This window comes from Nicotiana tabacum, chromosome 14 (genome assembly GCF_000715075.1).
Source record: "Nicotiana tabacum cultivar K326 chromosome 14, ASM71507v2, whole genome shotgun sequence".
NCBI classification, from domain to species: Eukaryota; Viridiplantae; Streptophyta; class Magnoliopsida; order Solanales; family Solanaceae; genus Nicotiana; species Nicotiana tabacum.
This window is the reverse complement of record NC_134093.1, coordinates 83,551,245-83,570,537: the sequence shown is the minus strand read 5'-3', so window position 1 is coordinate 83,570,537 and position 19,293 is coordinate 83,551,245. Positions and strand designations below refer to the sequence as shown.

Sequence of the window (19,293 nt, the reverse complement as noted above, 5' to 3'; positions counted from 1 at the left end):
TCCACAGGGAGCTAGATGGGAGTTAGGAGTATATATTTCTGCGGTCCGCAGATTTAGTACTGCGGCCGCATAAATCTTATGTGGACCGCAATTCAATGAAGCTCTGGACTTGGCTGTTTTTTCATCTCTCTGATCTTGGTCTTGAGCCCTTCTTTTACGGCCGCACAATTCATGTGTGGTCCGCAATTTGCACAAAAGTCGGTTGGGTTTTCCTTCTTTGGTTGTGGCCGCAGATGGAATTCTGCGAACCTCAATTTCTTCTGCGGCCACAGAATTTCTTATGCGAACCGCACTTTGTATTCTTCGGTGCTATTTTGTTTCCTTGTACTCGGACTACTCCTCTTTGAGCCGGATTTCATCTCGGGAGTCCAACTTCCAACATTCCTGCAATTTTGCACATTTCATTAGTTTCGAGAACACAATTCAATGCTTTTAGACTAAAACAAAAGCTAAAAGGCGCTAATAAGTAGTCAAAATCCCCACTTATCAACGATGCCCGAGAAATGTTGGGAAATTTCGAAGTATGGAAGAAGAGGGTAGTGCAAGCAGTTGAGCCTTCTCAGCTTCCAATGCGACCACTTGACCACGAAGGGAGGCGTTATCTCTCTCTAGCTCTCCGACCCTCCCCTCAAGTCGCTCCTCTGTAGCTTTCGTCGCATACCGGTCATTCTCCCGCTCAGTCCGAAGGGTGTTGTTCGCTATCTTAAGCACCTCCAATATCCTATGGGCATCCACACGGAGAGATTCTGCCTTCTCGAGCTCACTTTATTTCTCAGCAACTTCACCCACAAGGCCCAGCAACTGAACACGACAATCTTCTAATTGCCTATGCAGCTCAACTACTTGCGCTTGAAGATTGCTACACTGGCCTCCACGCCCTTGCCAATTTCAAGCTCCTCCTCCTTACTTCACAACGTCCCCTCAAGGATACTGCACTTCTCGATGACTCTCACTAACTCGTCATCCTTCTCCTTCAATTCATTGCGAAGGATCTGCAAATTGTCGCCGCTCACCAAAATGCCTGCGAAACTCCCGGTACTTGCTGCGGTACTCAAAATATTTGCGTTGCAACCTCGCAAATATTACCCTACGCCTCTCCTCCCTTAAACAACTCTCAATATCCAATATCATCATCTACAACCAGGAAAAGAAAAGAAATGAGTCAGAAACAAAAGCAAGGATAAAAAAAAGGAGAGAAAACAGAACGCTAGAAACTCACTCTAAGGGTGAGACCAGCAATACTCTTCGACAGAGTATCATCGTTCAACACTTTCAGGGTCTTACCCTCCATCTCGTAACAAAGGGGGCTGAGGCTGGGGACCACGTCCTCCGTGTTCTTTAACATGCCGCGATGCATAGGAATCGTGATGGTCCTCTTGGACCCCTCCAACCTTACCTCAAGTTGGGTGAAACCTTCCTCCATCATTCGCTGGTCGCCGACATCAATATCCGAGCCGGTCTCGTAGCCCTCCTCATCAACACCTTTGCCCCCTTCAACGGTAGGCAAAGAAGTATCATCGGCCAGTTGTGAAGTCGACGGTTCGTCTTGTCGCAAAGTGTTTGAGACCCCGATGGCCGGCCTTTCTGTATCCATCGTCACAGGGGAAGGCGCGTTGTCTTCGGCCTCCCCCAACCCCGGAATCTCCGATACCAGTTCATACTCGTCTCCAATGAAGATAGTCTCCATCTCGCATTGCGAAAAATCTCCTCCCTCCACGTCGACGGCGCGGGCGACCCCGTCATTAGTATCCACATGCCTTCTCTTGCGGGGAATGAAGTATTCCTCACCGACTGCCATATCCTCCTCGCCTTCATCTATGAGATGGTATAATGAGGCGGTCGAAGGAGGAGCAGACCAATATGTACCAACAAAAGGAGCCGAGGCATGAGCAACGGCAGCAATAACCAAAGGGAGAATCGAGGCGCGAGTCGAAGATGACATCGTCGAAGAAGGAGCAGAATCAGAGTCCTTGGAGTTCTTCCTCTTTCTGAACGTGGGGGCGGGGGCTCTCGATCTCGTCGAAGACCTCCTAGCTGAAGTTAAGGAAAATACAAAAAAGAATGAAAGTCAGCCGAAGAGAACCCAAAGAGAAAACTGATCAAGAAGCTGCTAATAAAGATAACTTACCAGTCTTGGGAGGATGAGGTCCAAATCTTTTGATGAATCCCGGCCACTTGTGTATCCCCGCAATGTGAGGAAGAAGCTGACCCATCCAGTCGGAAATATCGTCGACCAGAGGAAGAGGTAAGCGTGTAGCTGCACAAAAACAGGCGGAATATTGGAGTCACGGGCAAACACGGTAAGAAATCAGATGGTCACAAATAAATAAGTCACGGACTTACGAGTATGATTCCAAGCCTCGGGAAAACCGTCGACATTAGCCACCACATCCTCAGTTTTCACAAAGAAGTAGTTGAGCCAGAACTGGCGATTAGCCTTATCGTCCATCTTCACCACCAAATATTTACCTCCTCGATGGCGAAGATTCAACATCGTCCCCCTATAAAAGCTGGGGGCGAATAGGTGCGCCACGTGGCGAAGCGTGAGCTCGACCCTGGCCAGCTCTACGAACTTGGTAAGCATCCTCAGGAGTTTGTAAACATACGGCACGAGCTGAGCCGGGCAAACACCGTAGTGGTGGTAGAACTCCTCCGCCAATGGAAGGATAGGAAAAGTATAGCCAACGTGGAAGGGTAGGCATAGAAAGCGCAGTACCCAGGGCGATGAAACTTCACCTCATCCCACACAACGGGTATCAACTCGGCGTGGTTAGGAATACCGTATTTAGCCCTGAGCTCTATCAAATCGTCCTATTTCATCAACGATTTGAAGGTTCCAGGGTCGGCTTTAGGCAACTTCGAGAAGTCAATCCTAACATCGGGATTTCGAGAAACTATCTCCTCCACTGTTGGGAAGCCTTCATCCTCAGCGGCGGTGGTAGAGAAGTTCCCCGCATGAGAAGGAAAAACCATCAATAAAGGAACCGCATCTCTCCCCTCGCTGGATTCAGAAGGTATGTTAGACATATTTCCACAAAAAAGAAGGAGGCGTCGAACAAAGAAGAATTAGAAACGGCGAGGATTGCTAGAACAGGAAAGAAAGTTTCACAACAATGGGGGAAAGAGGAGAATATAGGGTTTCGATACGGGAATTTTGTAAACTTTGAAATCACATCCTCATACCTCTATTTATAAGGATTCGAGCATCGGAACCGAAAAGTCGCCTCATCATTATCTGGCACCAAAATCGAAGCGGCAGGTCCAATCAAGAGTCACACGCAAAACGAAGCAATGCCTCAGGAACGCGCGTCATAATGACGCAAGATATCGTGATATCATCCTGAATCATGGGTAGTATGGTATCAAAAATTTACGGCCTGTAAAGGGCCACGTTGGCCACTCTACCTCAATCATTACGACTTACCAACTCTCCAAATTATTTTGACCGCAATGAATATAATTCGCTCATCAAGCTCGCCGAAGGCCGATCTCAATAAGCAGAGGGACTAACTGTATGAGTCAAAATCTGCCTTTAGGATATTCAGGTCAAAGTAACACTGCGAGAAGGATCCGCAACTCACCATTTAAAGACGGTCATGAAGTCACATTAGCCGAGGTCGATGAGTCTAAGAAAGCCGTAGTCAAAATACCGATGAGGATCATGGTCGAAGAGTCGAGGAGGGTTGTGGTCGACGATAGAGCTGTAACGACTAGTTTTCAAAATGGAATCAAGAAGGAAATATTTTAGTGAATATTCCTTACATTTGCACTATTAGGGTTTTTCGGGAAAGACCCATATAATAGAAGGAAGATAGAGAGAGGAAAGGCACGTGAAATTCATTTCTTGTAAGAACAACACTTTCAAAAAGATTTATTCTTTACTCAATACAAGACTTTACTTTTCATTAAGATTCTTGCCAGATCCGAGGAATCCTCGACTGTTTGAGGATCTGTCATCCAATCATTGTAGGTGAAAGTTTCCTTTGTTCCACTTTTTGTTGCTTAAATTATTCCCCTTAATTACGTGACTGCCACCAGATTGACACTTATTGAATATCTTGCATACATATATAGTTATATGTTGCTTTGTATTTTATGCATACACGCTAATTATATCATTCTTTTATTGTTTCATGATGTTCACATCAGCCAAATAAAAAACAAAAACAAAAAAACGAGTAGGGGGATGCACGCTTACCGAAGCGGTGGCATGCGACACCGCTTCGTCAGAAAATTTTATTAATATATGTATTAATACTGTACGAAAATGGATAAGTAGGAAAAAATGACACCACTTGACATAAATTGTGCCTCGGTTTGTTGGTTATGCACTTGATTTTGTTCTAAGAGGTCAAAGGTTGAAACCTCAACTAGCACATTTTTCTTTTGCAAATATTTAAGAGAGCCTTTGTAGTTAAAAATTGTGATGAAGTAGAATTGAACTCAGGACCTTTTTTAACTTAAGACGCAACAAAACTAATAGACTAAGGCTATTTCATGTCTAAAAGTATGATAATCAAAGTTATATTTCAATTTTTCTATAAATTTCGACACCACTTATAAAAATTTATGCGTACGTCCCCGAAAGCGAGGGTGTGATCCTGTCATGTAATGAAGCTATTTGTACTAAAACAAAAGGCAAATATAATAAAGACTCTAGTCGACATAGGCAGATGCATAAAATGAAGCATAATTCCAAAGTACGTTTCAATTGACACAATAATAAAAATAAAAAACAATATTGTCGTACTTTATTAATTTGAAAATCTAATTCACTTTTACCAAAAGATATTAATAACATATTTGGCCAAGTTTCTAAAATCAACTTATTTAGCTAGCATTTGGTCATATATTCCCAAATTTGTTTTGAAAAATCTGATTTGGGTGAAGTTTGGTTTGGAAAAATGTGTTTGGACATCAGTTTTCAAAACATATTTCACTTTTTTTTTTTTGAAAAAACATGAAACATGACTTATACCCACAAGTTTTAAAAACTATCACAAATACCCAACAGTACCTTCATCAATAACATTCATTATCATTATCACAAACCATAGTCTTGAACATAAATAAATTTGGTACAAAATTATCATTATTATAATGAACTACATAATACACTATCAGATGACTGAGAAGACGAAGCAACATTGTTACAAAATAATAAATGGTGAGCTCTTTATAAAATACAAAAATTTGGGGCAATTTTAAAAAATATAATAGTAGTATTTTGGGCCAAAACCAGCTCATGGGCTGGTTTTGAGATTTGAGTTTTGGGTTTTGGAAATTTGCCTGGTTTTGAGATTTGAGTTTTGGGTTTTGGAAATTTGCCAAAATATGGATAAAATTTATGAACAAACACGTATTTGGCAAAATCTATGGCCAAACGGGTGCTTAGAAAAGTATTTTTTCTCAAAAGTGCTTTTCAAAAAAATACTTTTATGGTGAGAAATATTTTGTATTTGGATAATTAATTTTAAAAAAATACTTTTGAGCAACAATTAGTGTTTGAACAAGATTTTAAAAATTACTTCTAAGTGTATTTTTCTTAAATATACTTTTCAAAAAAGTACTTCTGAGAAGAAGCTATTTTTTTTTTACTTCTCAAAAACTACTTCTGCTTTTACTCAAAAGCACTATTTTTTTTCCTTCTAAAAGCTTTGCCAAACACTTTAATTTGTAAAAAAATAATTTACTTTTGGCTAAAAAGAAACATGGTCAAACAAACTATAAAAACAATAATAAGCTCAAAATATCAGTAAGCCATTTATTAATTCTCCGGGTAAAAGAAAACCCGCAATACCGTAGGACTATTATAGTGTGTGCATGTTGATTTCTTTTTTTTTTTCTTCTGGTAATTAAATTATTGTATTAATCACCAAAGCGTCATTTACAAAACCACAGCTCGACTACACTTACTAGGTTGTCCTGTGCATGTCAATTTCAACTGCAGTATTTTTTTTGTTTATGTTTTTGTTATATGATCATGATTATAGATTTTATTCAAAAAATATTACACCCTCTGTAATTAAATTTACTCTCGCATAATTGAACCGTAGGGGTTGCTTGGTTGCTGATTAGGAAGGGAATTATTTATATATAAAAACTAGAATAGCTAATATCATGTCTGATTGCTTTTTAGTTGCTTTATATGAAATTCAGCATATTGAGTCCGATGTTTGGTTATTATTTTACAATTTCATAAAATAAGTGTGATTGACTAGTATGGCCCTATAAGAGTCTGATATTTAAATATTGTCCTTATTTTTTAATATGTTTAGAAAATAACTTTCGGACCCATACACACTTATTGCTCACTAGGGATTTCTCTACTGAATTATTACTAGATTTTATGTTATATTTACTCTACCTATATTATAAATTATTCACAAATACTATCTTGTTGGCATGACATTATTTTTTAACTGTTCACCAAACTTTATTAACATGACTTTGTATTATCTGCATTCGACCTATTTATTAAATTATTCACAAATTCTACCCAGTTGTCATGATTTTGTGGTTGTTCAATCATTCACCAAACTCCACTAGGTTGGCGTGACTTTGTATTATCTGTAATCGACCTATCTGTTAAATTGTTTATCAACGTCTACCCGATTAAAATAATTTATTTGTGTTGTTCAATAAAAAAAAATTTAAATTTGCAATCCCGATTTCGATCAAATCACCTCAAACCTGCTCCAAATAATCTCAAATTTAAAACAAAGCCTCCAAATACCAACACAAAAGTTTCCGAGTTACCAATCTAGTCAAATAACACCAAACAAAAGGCCTACTCTTCTTTTTCAACACTTGCTAATGACCAACAATGATGTTTTGAGATTTTTAAAGCAACTCACTAAATCAGTGTATAAACTAAAAATTTAAGCATAAATTATCAACATTCAAACGATTCAATCATTTAACTTCCATTTTTTTACCCCTAGATAAGAATTTTAAGCTTTCAATATTGAACAACTATGGTATTCTTGGTGAAGAAAAATTTATTTAGCAATAAAGTTAAAAAACGAAAAAAAACATTTAAAGACGGTCCCTTAGGGAGACAATCGGTGCAATTTTGTGACATAATAAAACAAAGGTTATGACCTAATTTACGTGTTACATTATGTGGAGTATAAAATGAAATAATTAAACCTGAAAAAAACTAAACCCGACATATCTAATCTCTATAGTCTATATTACTTATTCTTGCATAATTAAGCTCTGCATAAATAATTCATGCATTACTAACACCGGCACTGAAATGACCCTTTAGTGCAACCTCCATTTACCCCCTTCAATGTCCTCTCTCTTTCCAACTCAACACCTTCCGTCCTTTAATCAACGAGTGAATGAATACTTCTCCCCCACACTTCTCTTTGTATTAACTCTTCTTTTTCCCTCACTTTTTACCTCTTAATATTCTTTTCTTTACTATACAAGATGGAGTATCTTAGTTTTATTCTCCATCATACTTTAAATCATTTTATTTTTACTGTTAATAAATTATCTCGTTTTTAATTTTGATGGAGCATCAACCTGAAGTATAACATGATAATTTTAAATTATAATCAAAAATAGAAATACAAATTTAACTTCTTAAAAAAAAATTCACACATGCAAATGAGATGATTGGATAACATAAAGGAAGCGATGTACGAGTAATCTCAAAGTATAATAGATGTAATTTAGATTTTCATTTTTAATAAGAAGTTTGAGTTTTCAAAGAGGAAAGAATTAAATTTGTTAATGTACTATTTGAAATTGATCAAGTTTACCCTATGTTTGATTTTAAACAATAAAAGTTTTATTTTTTTTCTCAAAGTGTATACACACATAGAGTCTGCCCATTCAGTGATAGAGATAAATACGAGATAATTTACTAATTATAAAGTTATAGTGGACAACAGATGTAATAAAACAATAACAACAATAACAATCCAATATAATATCACTAGTGGGGTCTGGAGAGGATAGTGTGTACGCAAACCTTACTCCTACCATGGGGTAGAGAGGTTGTTTCCGATAGACCCTCGACTTTTTTCCTCCAAAAATTCACCACCTTGCTCTTGGGGTGACTCGAACTCACCCCAAAAGATGTAATAAAAAATAAACTTAAACAATTCAAGATAGTATAGAAGCAAATTTAGACATTTTCCTTTTTGAAATGAACTTATTGAACTACTTCACATTCTTTTTAGTAAATTTAAGCAATTAAAATTCACATTAATCGACTTATTACCATATAATTCTTTTTTTCCTCTCCTCCTCCTCCTTCTTCTTCTTCTTCTTTCTTCTCTCTCTTCCCCCCCCCCCCTCCCCCCTTCTTTTTTTTTTTTAATAAAAAGAATATTTTCTAACGTGGAGAGGAAATAGTACTACCATTGACCAAATCAAAATTAGAAAGAACACACAAAACACACAGAAATAGGAAACTTCCAATTACATTCTCCTCCCTCTCTCTTTCTCTTCAATCTTCCAATATCAGGGAATGGGAGAGACTAGCAATTCATCAGATTTCAAAATTTTCATTCATTAATTCGTTCATTACATACATAGAATCTAGCTATACAGATCATTTCACATACTGATTCCAGAATCCGTTTTTTGTCTTCCATTTAATATGGGGTTCAGCAAGTTTTGATTTTGAGGAAAAGAAGAAAAAGGGTGTCTGAAAATATTATCAAGATATTTAAATTTGCTGTATTTTTGGATCCAATAGTGACACAACACCGTTGTATAATTCAAGAATCCTTATTTTATCTTCCATTTTATGGGGTTTAGCAAGTTTTGATTTGTAGGCAAAGGGAAATAAAGGGTGTCTGAAAATATTATAAAGATTGTTAAATTTGCTGTATTGTTGGATCTGATGTTGACAAAAATAGCATCATTATATTTGGATTGTTTAAGGATTGAGGTGGTTGGATTGGGTGGTGAGAGGAATAGGGAAAGTTAAAGTGGAGAAGCAGGGAGGAAGAAGAGATGCAGCTGCACTTCTCACCTAGCATGAGAAGCATAACAATATCGAGCAGCAATAGCAATGGAGGGTTTGGTGAATTGATGAAGATCAAAGTAGCAGCTCGCCACTTCTCCTACAGAACACTATTTCATACAATACTTATCTTAGCTTTCTTGTTGCCATTTGTCTTCATTCTCACTGCTGTTGTTACCCTTGAAGGTGTCAACAAGTGCTCCTCATTTGGTACTTCAAAACTACTCTCTTTCCCATTATGATAATGTTTGGATTGAGGTATAGTTGTTTTAGTTGTTGTTGTTGTTGTTGTTGATGATGATGATGTTATTTCCATTATGATAATGCGAGCTAGATCACCCATTCACCTTGCAATTAGCTTGCTGGTCCTGATGTATTTTGAACCGTTGATGATTCCTTTTGATTGGATTTGATGTCCTTTTCTGATTGTTGGTTAGCTTAAAATTTATTAGAGTTGAATTGCAATTATGCTTTCTAGGAGTGGTTTAACCTTCGGAGACCTATACTTTTAGAATGAGATAATTTAAATGGAATAACGTGGTGAGTGAAGATTCATATAACCGACCCCAACTTGTTTGAGGCTGAGCCGTTGTTGTTTGTAGAGCTGAATTGGAATTCCTTTTTTTGTTGACTACTTTCATCAGCAATGTAGCCGGCCCCATCTAGTTTGGGATTGAGGCACACTTCTTGTTGTTATTGTTCATCAATGATGCAGTAAAGTCATTTTTATTTTTTGTTTTGTTTTGTTTGGTTTGGGGGGGGGGGGGTTAGTGGTATTTTTAGTAGTTCGCTTATGTGGTATCTACCTATCTGCATTTCTTAGAGTCTAGAAAATGGTGGTTTTGGGCACATGTAGCCTAAGTATCTGCTCATCGCATCGACTAATCTTGTCTTTCAGTTTCTCTTGGATGTCTTTGAATGCTATTTTTTCTGTTCTGTATTGAAGAAAAAAGAAGAAGCTTTTCCTGGTCAGATTCTTTTGGGGTTTGGGACCCACATTAAAGTACCAGTGTGTGTAAGAATCCTGTTTGGTCTGTGTTGTTGGATTTGGTTATGATGCTTGTTCTTGCTGCTTCTTTTGGTTGCTCAATTTTACTTCTGTATAGTTAAATCACAGTGCCACCTTTCATTGTTACAATTTAACTAACGTCGTGACAAACCTTAACTTCATTCTTTATTCATTGATATATTCAGATTGTTTAGGCAGACGATTGGGACCAAAGCTTCTTGGACGTACTGATGATTCAAAAGTAAATAAACTTCCCTCTGTATCATTTGTTACTGGTTTGTATTAAGCATTTATCTAGTAATGCAGAATACATTTCCTTAATCCAAGCCTTTATCGTTCTTTACTATTTCAGCAGAGGTTGGTTAAGGATTTTGTTAAGATCCTCAATCAAGTGAATTCTGAAGAAGTGCCAGCTGGCTTGAAGCTCCCAGAGTCTTATAGTCAACTTGTTTCTGAAATGAAAAATAACAAGTACAATGCAAAAGAATTTGCTTTGATGCTGAAGGGAATGGTATGTGCAAATAACCGTTCTTCTCCATTTTTCAATTGTTCGTGACTTCATGTTCAATTGATTTATTAACTTGGCCTGTTCATTTGGCTTTATGACACACTTGCCTCCAGTCCCCCACTTTGGTTTTGAGTGGCACAATATTTGCGGACAATCCCTTCTTCTTGTTAGGCATGGGTTTGTTGTTCTTGTGATTGAGGAAAATGATTCATATTGTTATCTTCCTTTTCATGCTTTGTGATGATTCGTGTTGTTATCTCCCTTTGTACAATGAGCTTGTGAATCACTTTTAGGTTGATATTTAGTATTGCTTCCTTTAATGCTTGTGTATGCATTGTGATGAAGTATATGTACTTCATAGCTAATTTTTGCTTCATCTAATAATTTACTATTTTGCAGATGGATAGATCTGAAAGGGAGATCAGGGAATCAAAATTTGCGGAGCTCATGAATAAACACTTTGCTGCAAGTGCAGTTCCAAAAGGCATTCACTGTCTTTCGCTGCGGTTGACTGATGAGTACTCATCTAATGCTCATGCACGCAGACAGTTGCCTTCACCAGAGCTACTCCCTCTGCTTTCTGAGAAGTTGTTGCACCATTTTGTATTGTCAACTGATAACATCCTAGCTGCTTCAGTTGTGGTCAATTCTGCCGTGCGGTCATCTCTAAAGCCTGAAAAGATTGTTTTCCACGTCATCACTGACAAGAAAACATATGCAGGGATGCATTCCTGGTTTGCTCTGAATCCTGTCTCTCCTGCTATTGTGGAAGTTAGAGGTATTCATCAGTTTGACTGGTTAACCAGAGAAAATATTCCAGTGCTTGAAGCAGTTGAGGGCCATTATGGGATTCGGAAATACTACCATGGAAATCATGTACTAGGAGCCAATCTCAGTGATACGAGTCCACGATCTTTTGCCTCAAAACTACAGGCTAGAAGTCCAAAATATATTTCCTTGCTCAATCATATTCGCATATATTTGCCAGAGGTAACACTTTGTCATCCGACACTATTGCCTTCTGTTTTACGATGGAATTTGAAGGATGAAATAGTGAAGTCCAAAAGCCTTACATCCTTTCCTCTCTCACTGGCGCATGTACATGTGTACTCTATTGGGTGACCCCTGGTTTTGGTCTAATCCACCCACGAAAAGATTTTTCAAGATAAAAGTAGAGTCAACAGATTGACCTAAGTATGAAAACCGAGTTAAAGTTTTTATTGGTTAAGCAAGGCGCCTTAAATTTGGTATTTTGAATGTTCTTTGTTCTATCGATCAACCTAAGCTAATTCGATCAGTTTTTTAGAAAATGGGTTTAGCTAAGTTTATCTGACATTTGGATGTTCTTCTTTGTTTTATTTACATATGTTATCTGACATTTGAGGCTTCTTTAATCTTTTTATTTTATTTTTGTTTATCTGTTATAGATACATGACTGGAGCCTGTAGAACTTCAGTTTAATGCTTATCCAAATTGTATAGCTAAAGGGTACAGATTTTTGTGCTCCACAAATCATTCACATTTCATGTGCATGCTAATAGGATTGGATTTCTATGTTTTGTATAGAACTACATTACACATGTCTACAACTAGCAATTTCAATGCTAATGTCAGATTCGATACCAAAGCAGTATGGACAAACACTAGCAGCCCCAGATCTGAATTTGTTGTTGAGCCAATATCTTAATTTTACGTTGTGAAATGCTATTTTGAAATGCCCCACCTAAGACTGCAAGTGTTGCAGCCCCATTTGCTCCTTTTATTCTATGCAGAAGCAACACTTTTCTTTTTTCCTTTTTCTCCTTGCTATTACCTAGTTTTATTATTTAATTCTTTCACGTAATCTTGTTTTCCGACCTCTAGTTTGTGTAGATATACAGTCTCTCTTTTTTCCAATACTAATCTGAGATTCTATACGCAGCTCTTCCCAAACCTTGATAAAGTGGTTTTCTTGGATGACGATGTTGTAATTCAGCGCGACTTGTCTCCATTGTGGGACATTGACCTTAAGGGAAAGGTGAATGGAGCTATTGAGACCTGTAAAGGAGACGATGAGTGGGTGATGTCAAAGCGATTCAGAAACTACTTTAACTTTTCTCATCCTCTCATAGCAAAACATTTGAACCCTGAAGAGTGTGCATGGGCTTATGGGATGAACGTCTTTGACTTACATGCATGGAGAAAGACAAATATAAGAGACACTTACCATTCATGGCTTAAAGAGGTAGTCCGATCCCACATGCTTAATGATTTTTAACTATTTTTTCAATTGTATGAATTCCTATACCTATGGATTAGCTCTCTAATCATGCAATAGGTGTAGTTATTTATCATTCAATGAAATTGACATTTTTCATTTCTTGTATGCTTCTTGTCTAATTTGTGACTTATTTAGCTTTTCCTTCTGAAATTTTCTTCTCGATCACACTAGCACGTCCTAATTCAGCATTCACTTCTTGGTTTGTGTGCTTTTAAATTTACTATTCTACTTTCCTGTTTTACATTAGAATTTTTTTTGATTAATAGGTTTAAAAGCTGTAATTTTTATGTTCAAGAGTTCTTTGTTGTTTGTCACTGTCTTTAACTATTGAAGATACAAGCTGCATGAAAGCAGGACATCAATTCTTCACTTTGCATATCACCCCCTAATGGGGTTGGTGTATACTTAGATTTGGGTGATTAGACTATCTTGTAAAGAATAGTAAAGCATGTGCTATAAATTGACTTCCTTGACCTCTTTATCTTTTGTAGAATCTGAAATCAAAATTGACAATGTGGAAGCTTGGAACACTACCTCCTGCTTTGATCGCATTCAAAGGTCACGTTCACCCCATTGACCCCTCATGGCACATGCTTGGCTTGGGCTATCAGAATAAGTCCAACATTGAGAACGTTAAGAAGGCTGCTGTAATTCATTACAATGGCCAGTCCAAACCTTGGCTGGAGTTAGGCTTTGAGCATCTCCGTCCTTTTTGGACCAAGTATGTAGACTACTCGAACGATTTTATTAAGAATTGCCACATATTGGAGTAATCAATGGATTATACTTCAAGGACAAAACACAAAGCAGGAATCCGAATGAACCTTTTTGGCTAGGAAACTTCAAGATCCAATTGATAAGGAGATTCTTAGACTGACTGAATTTAGTCAGGTATAATATTCAGGTTATCGGATTTGCTGCTTTGGCTCACTTCTATGAAGAGAACCTGCATTTCTAGCATTGGTATAAGATTCATTCTTTCAGTCTGTAAGAAGTTCATCTATTTTCGTTGACCGGAGATAAATGACATTCTATTTGGCCTCTTAGCTGGGGTGTAGCTTATTCTCACTATTGTTTAGGGGGCACGAAATGCTACTCATTTGCCATTGGTAATGGGAGCTGATATGAGAAGAAAAACTAGGATGCAGGCCATGTTGAAAAGCTCCTACTTTGGCCCCCTTAGATTTAGAGATCATTCTTTTTTATCTTAAAATATCGAATCTTTTTCTTTATATTGTTGTCATCACCCACATTTTCAACTTGTATTACTTGATTTAATTATATCTATCAAATTAGACTTATGGAGATTTTTGTGATAATGTCCCACATCGTGGGGAACTACTTAGGTTCTATTGTACTTGTATGATTCATGAGATGCAATTGAATTGCAAAAATTCTTTTTTTCTACCAAGTTTTCCACTTACAGACCTTTACTTGTATTTAAGTTCTCAGGGTAGAAAATATTTTATGCAATCATGTGATTTATAAGGCAATTACGAGAAATATTCTATGACTAACTTGCTAGGAGAGACAGGGTTGCTCACTTGGCCTAATCGAGTATTGGATTTACTTTTAGGGGTTACTACTTACTAGGATGGGATGTACAAGGATATCCCATGAGTTGGGATATTCTATCTTTTACATGGGATAACTAATCCCATCAATTTAGTATAAAATAATATTTGGGACTAATTAATACCCATAGGCCATAATCAAACAGGGGATAAAATAATTCCCTGAGATTGTTTTCCCTTATTCCACCATCTAAATGACCTTAGGTTAATAACCTATTCTCAAGTTGATCCCGACCAGCAATAATATGTTGGATACTACCATCGTAAATACTATGTGATATCAATTGATTGGACACGATGAAATAAAATAATAATATAATAACTCGAGTTCCGTCAGCTCTATCAATTGTCACTATCCAAATTAGTTCTTACTATTATTTAGGTTAGTTAGGTATTTCCATTTCAAAAAAAAAAAAAAAAAGTAAAAAAGAAAAATTGGGTTGCGATATATATATGAAAGAGTATACAATAATGATGTATTTGGCAAATCAAATACCATGGTCTAATAATCAAACATTCTGATTAGTTGATAATATTAGTATTAGTTGGAAATTTTGTGAAAGATTCCTGTGAAAAGTTTCATTAACGCGGAATGCCTGTCGAGTAGACCTTGTTGTTGTGAGAATTCTTAATTCATGAGTTGTAGGGAGGGATTTATGTCACCACAAACAGAGACTAAAGCAATTGTTGGAATCAAAGCTGTGTTAAAGAGTACAAATTGACTTATTATACTCCTGAGCACCAAACTAAGGCGAATTGTAAAATTCCAAAAAATGGTGAAATTTTTTTAAAGTGAAAATAGTATTTGAAATTTAGAGTTGTGTTTGGACATAAATTTCAGTTTGGGTTGTTTTTGAAGTTTTGTGAGTGAAAATTTTGAAAAATAACTTTTTGGAGTTTTTCAAATTTTCAAAAATTTTCAAAATCATCTTCAAATGAAAATTGAAAATTTTATGAACAATCGCTGGTTTCGAAAAAAAAGTGAATTTTTTTTGGAAAAAAGGAAAAAAAAATTTCATGTCCAAATGGGCACTTAGTGTCTAATCCCAATCGTTTACTTTGGCATAGGATTTAAAGAAGAAAACCAACTTCTTTAATATTTTCTCTGCTCGCAAACTCATTGAACATTTCTAGAGCTGCATCACAATACAACACAGCATAAACTGAAAATGCATCACAACTTTTTTCCCTTTCATAACAAAATGAGAATATGCATAAAGAGTGAGTCCTACACTTTCACTTGGGCAATCCTAAGTGTGCCTTGTTGAACAGAAATTCTGACTTTGCTGGTTACAGGAGAGGCGAATTCAAGACTTAAAACACAGTTTCAACTATTAGAAAAAAAATTGACACTTCCATTTCATTTTTTTATATTTGACATGTCACATAAGATGTACGTTAATTAAATTTTTTTTCTTGTGCCAACCACATAAAAATATTTCTGTTGATATATGACAGTGAGACTCGAGTGAGATATCTAAGTGCTCTAATACAATATTGAAGGTGTGAACAACTATTATCCCTCAAGCTTGTGGGGACTTCTTCTGCACTTACTGTCTGCTGATTTGCTAGATAATCCTATTTCTTATTCGAAAAGCGAAGATTAATGTGTTATTAGGTAAGGAAAGTCAGTCCTTTCATTCTTTCCTGAGAAGCTTATGTTCTTCACGTAGCATTCAGACCGAATGACTCGATGAAATTATGTCGATACTTCCACATATTATGGGTAACGTATGAGACATCTCTATTTTTCTCCGGGGAAATCTTTAGAATTCCCATTACTCAACTTTCAACTCGCTTCTGATCATCAAATGAAATATGAATAATCCATCTTCCTTCCTTTAAAAGAAAGGGCAATTCCAGTCATTTCTTATGTACCAATAAGTACTATATTGGATTTGAATAAGATTTCGGATTAATCAAGATTGAGTGACTACCTCTATTATGTTGTTGCTAGTAAATATCACTTTTTTAAATTTTAGATCTTCCAAATCATATGAATTCTTACTATCCATTTTGTTCTATATGAAACTATTTCATTCCAAAAAGTCGATATTTTAAGTTTTCAACATTTTCTCTAGACATGCGAATCTCTTACAAAAAAATTAGAAACTCCTAGGATTGAGTTTCAATTCCAACTAGTTTATATTATCTATGTGTATCTTTTTTCTCTTTAATCGTGCTTTTATTTTTGAGAAATTTACCTAGCTATACTATAATAGAACTTATTTACCGCTTTTATTTAGAATCGTACTTAATTATATTCTATATCTATATTTACCATTTATGTACGAAACCATAAAAAGAAGAAAATAGAAGATTCTTTAAATTTAGCATCTCATTCTCTCTTTCACCAACTCCCTCCTAAAAATTCGAATTTCATCTAGTTTTTAAAAGATTTCACATCCCATTCTCTCTTTCTTATACTTATCATCCAAAATCGGTACTTCTCTCACAATGTAAACGAAAATGGCGAAATTTTTGTCTCTAAAATTGCATAGCAAAGGGTTCTCCCTCGACATCCATTAAAAAGCTTCAAAATTTTGAATTCAATATTCGAAATTTACGAATTTGTGATTTGTTTGGGTGTTCTTGCGAATGATGGAGAATATACATTATAGTTTATATCTCAATTTTGAGGAAAATCTGTTAAGTTTAGAGTTCGTTTTACGTAAAATTTTATATTGAAACTCGAAAAAAATAAGGTTGCAGGAATTGTGTGATAATTGTATGATAAATGTATCACAATTGTCTTAGAATTATGTCACAATTTTATTAAAATTATATGTTACTTGTATCTGATACATTAATATCTAAAATAATATATGATACTATATTAATACAATTATAATACAATATTATATCAGATTTTAAGTTTAGAGTTGTGATTGAAACTTGAAGAAGATGAAGATCACAATTGTATCACAATTTTTCAGAAATGTAGTCGCAGTTTGTATCACAATTATATGAGAATTGTGTTAGTATTGTATCATGTATTATTTTAGGTATTAATGTATCAAATACAAGTTAGATACAATTGATATACAAGTATGATACATCTATGATATAATTATATTTTAGGTATTGATGTTTGGCTAAAATTCTATATTTTTGCATGCAATTTGCCTTGCATTATGCCTTGATCTTGTTAACTTTGGTGTGAATATTTGTAACTCGAGCTTAATAATAATATTTTTATGTGCAGGAGTCAATTGAAAGTGATTTGGGGAGTTTGCATGCAAATGACGTCGGAAAGGGAAGAATTTGGAGCAAAGTACACAACGAAATCGGAGTAGAAAAATAAGACATGCAAAAGGAGAAACTAACGAAAAAGAAGTTTAAGAGAACTTACCTGGAATATCAATAGTGTTGGTTGTGATTGCACGAAGCTTGGAAAGAAAAGTTAGGCAACTAGCACTAACAAAAGGACTCAAATTGGAGTGACGACGCAGGAGATATCCTCGCGTACAGTGGCGCGACGCGAGCCAATTCTCGCGCGTTTAATGTCGCGAGGCCAGGTCTGACGCGGGGACGTTCGCGTGTTTCACACATTGATGCACGGGTCCGAGTTTCGAAGTTGTTTTATTTTCTTTTTGGATTTGGACTTAGTTATTTCGTTTATGTCTTTTCCCTACACATATAAATAGTCATTAAACACCATTTTTTAAGGGGGAGACCGACTTTGGGGGGATTTGACCTAAGGAGGCAAGAACACACTAGGATAGCAAGACGGAGAATTCTTCTACGAGTTTTTCACTTCCTTCTTCCTATTTCCATTATTGGTTATGAATTCTAGTATTGTAGTTTTGCATACTATTATGAATAGCTAATTTGTTATCTAGAGTTTTGATAGTTACTTTTGTAGGATAACTTTTTGCTATATTTTTATATAGTTGAGTCGTTGGATTTCTCTACTTGTTCAACTACGTATTTATTGTTGTTGATTGAATGGCCATCAATTTACTGTGCCTATTTAGTATGTATTGCTGAAAATGGTACATATTTAGGTAGTTGTTGAACAACATCACTCCTGACGTATGTGAGGAATCAATGCGAAGGTTTTAAAGGTGGGATTAAGAATAACGAAACCTTAGTGTGATCTTAGTGAGCAGTAAACTAGTGCCAGCTAGCGTAGTTCGAAAGAATATGTCTAGTAAATTATGGTAGTTGCTCGGAAGAGAATTATGACACCGGAAGTACTCACGATCGGTAGAAAATACTTAGGCGAAATTATAGAAGGCATAGCGGGAAGGATTCCGAAAATTGAAAAAATCATAACTCTAGACCTCCTTAGTCTTGTCTCAAATTTCATTCTCGTTAGTTGATAATTTTATTGCTTTATAATAGTTGTTAGTTAATTAGTTAGAAATAAATATTATAATCTCTATAATTAGGAGATTGTTTGGACTTGTGTTTCTTAGCAATATTGAACAACTGTAGCTAAGCCTTAGTTCTCTGTGGGATTCGACTCCGGACTTACAAATCGGATTATATTTGCAACGACCGCTTAGTCCTTTGTATAAGGCATAGTTAAACGTGATCATGTATTGATGTATCAGATACAATTATGATACAATTATTATACAATTCCTGCAAGTTCTTCTTCTTCTTTGAATTTCAATATGAGTTTTCACCTAAAACCAACTCTATACTTAACCAATCTCCCTCAAAATTGAGATATAACCTCCAAAAGATATTCTCAATCACTTGCTAGAACATCCAATCAACACAAATCACAAAATCTTAAAATCCGAAATTGTATGTATGTATGCTCGAGAATCATATGTATTTTTGGTCTTCAAATGGACCAATATGTGAATGAGTGTGTTAGGCAAACAAACTGAAAAAATCAGGGAAAGGAAAAAAAAAAGGAGAGAGAAGAGGAGAGGAAAAAAAAAGGAAAGAATTTAATTGAATCCCTTAATTGAAGACACTAATAATGGGGTGAGAGCC

General features: G+C 35.9%; 1 protein-coding gene across 2 annotated transcripts; it reads left to right on the top strand.

Annotated features, from left to right (window-relative positions):
• The first annotated feature begins 8,365 nt into the window (after positions 1-8,365).
• Positions 8,366-14,174, top strand: LOC107785217 (putative galacturonosyltransferase 13). Of its 2 annotated transcripts, none has more exons than XM_016606464.2 (6): positions 8,366-9,199; positions 10,184-10,239; positions 10,354-10,509; positions 10,906-11,496; positions 12,428-12,730; positions 13,258-14,174. In XM_016606464.2, exons 1-6 carry the CDS (start codon positions 8,980-8,982, stop codon positions 13,537-13,539), a joined length of 1,608 nt encoding a protein of 535 aa, XP_016461950.1. In that variant the 5' UTR covers positions 8,366-8,979; the 3' UTR covers positions 13,540-14,174. The 2 variants fall into 2 exon arrangements, with proteins under 2 accessions (XP_016461950.1, XP_016461949.1); XM_016606463.2 differs by having other exon boundaries at positions 10,351-10,509.
• The last annotated feature ends 5,119 nt before the right edge of the window (positions 14,175-19,293 follow it).

Coding starts and splice junctions, on each gene's coding strand:
- LOC107785217 (XM_016606463.2), top strand. CDS start 8,980: ATGCAGCTGCACTTCTCACCTAGCATGAGAAGCATAACAATATCGAGC. Junction 10,240..10,350: donor GACGTACTGATGATTCAAAA/GTAAATAAACTT, acceptor TTACTATTTCAG/CAGAGGTTGGTTAAGGATTT. Junction 11,497..12,427: donor TTCGCATATATTTGCCAGAG/GTAACACTTTGT, acceptor TTCTATACGCAG/CTCTTCCCAAACCTTGATAA.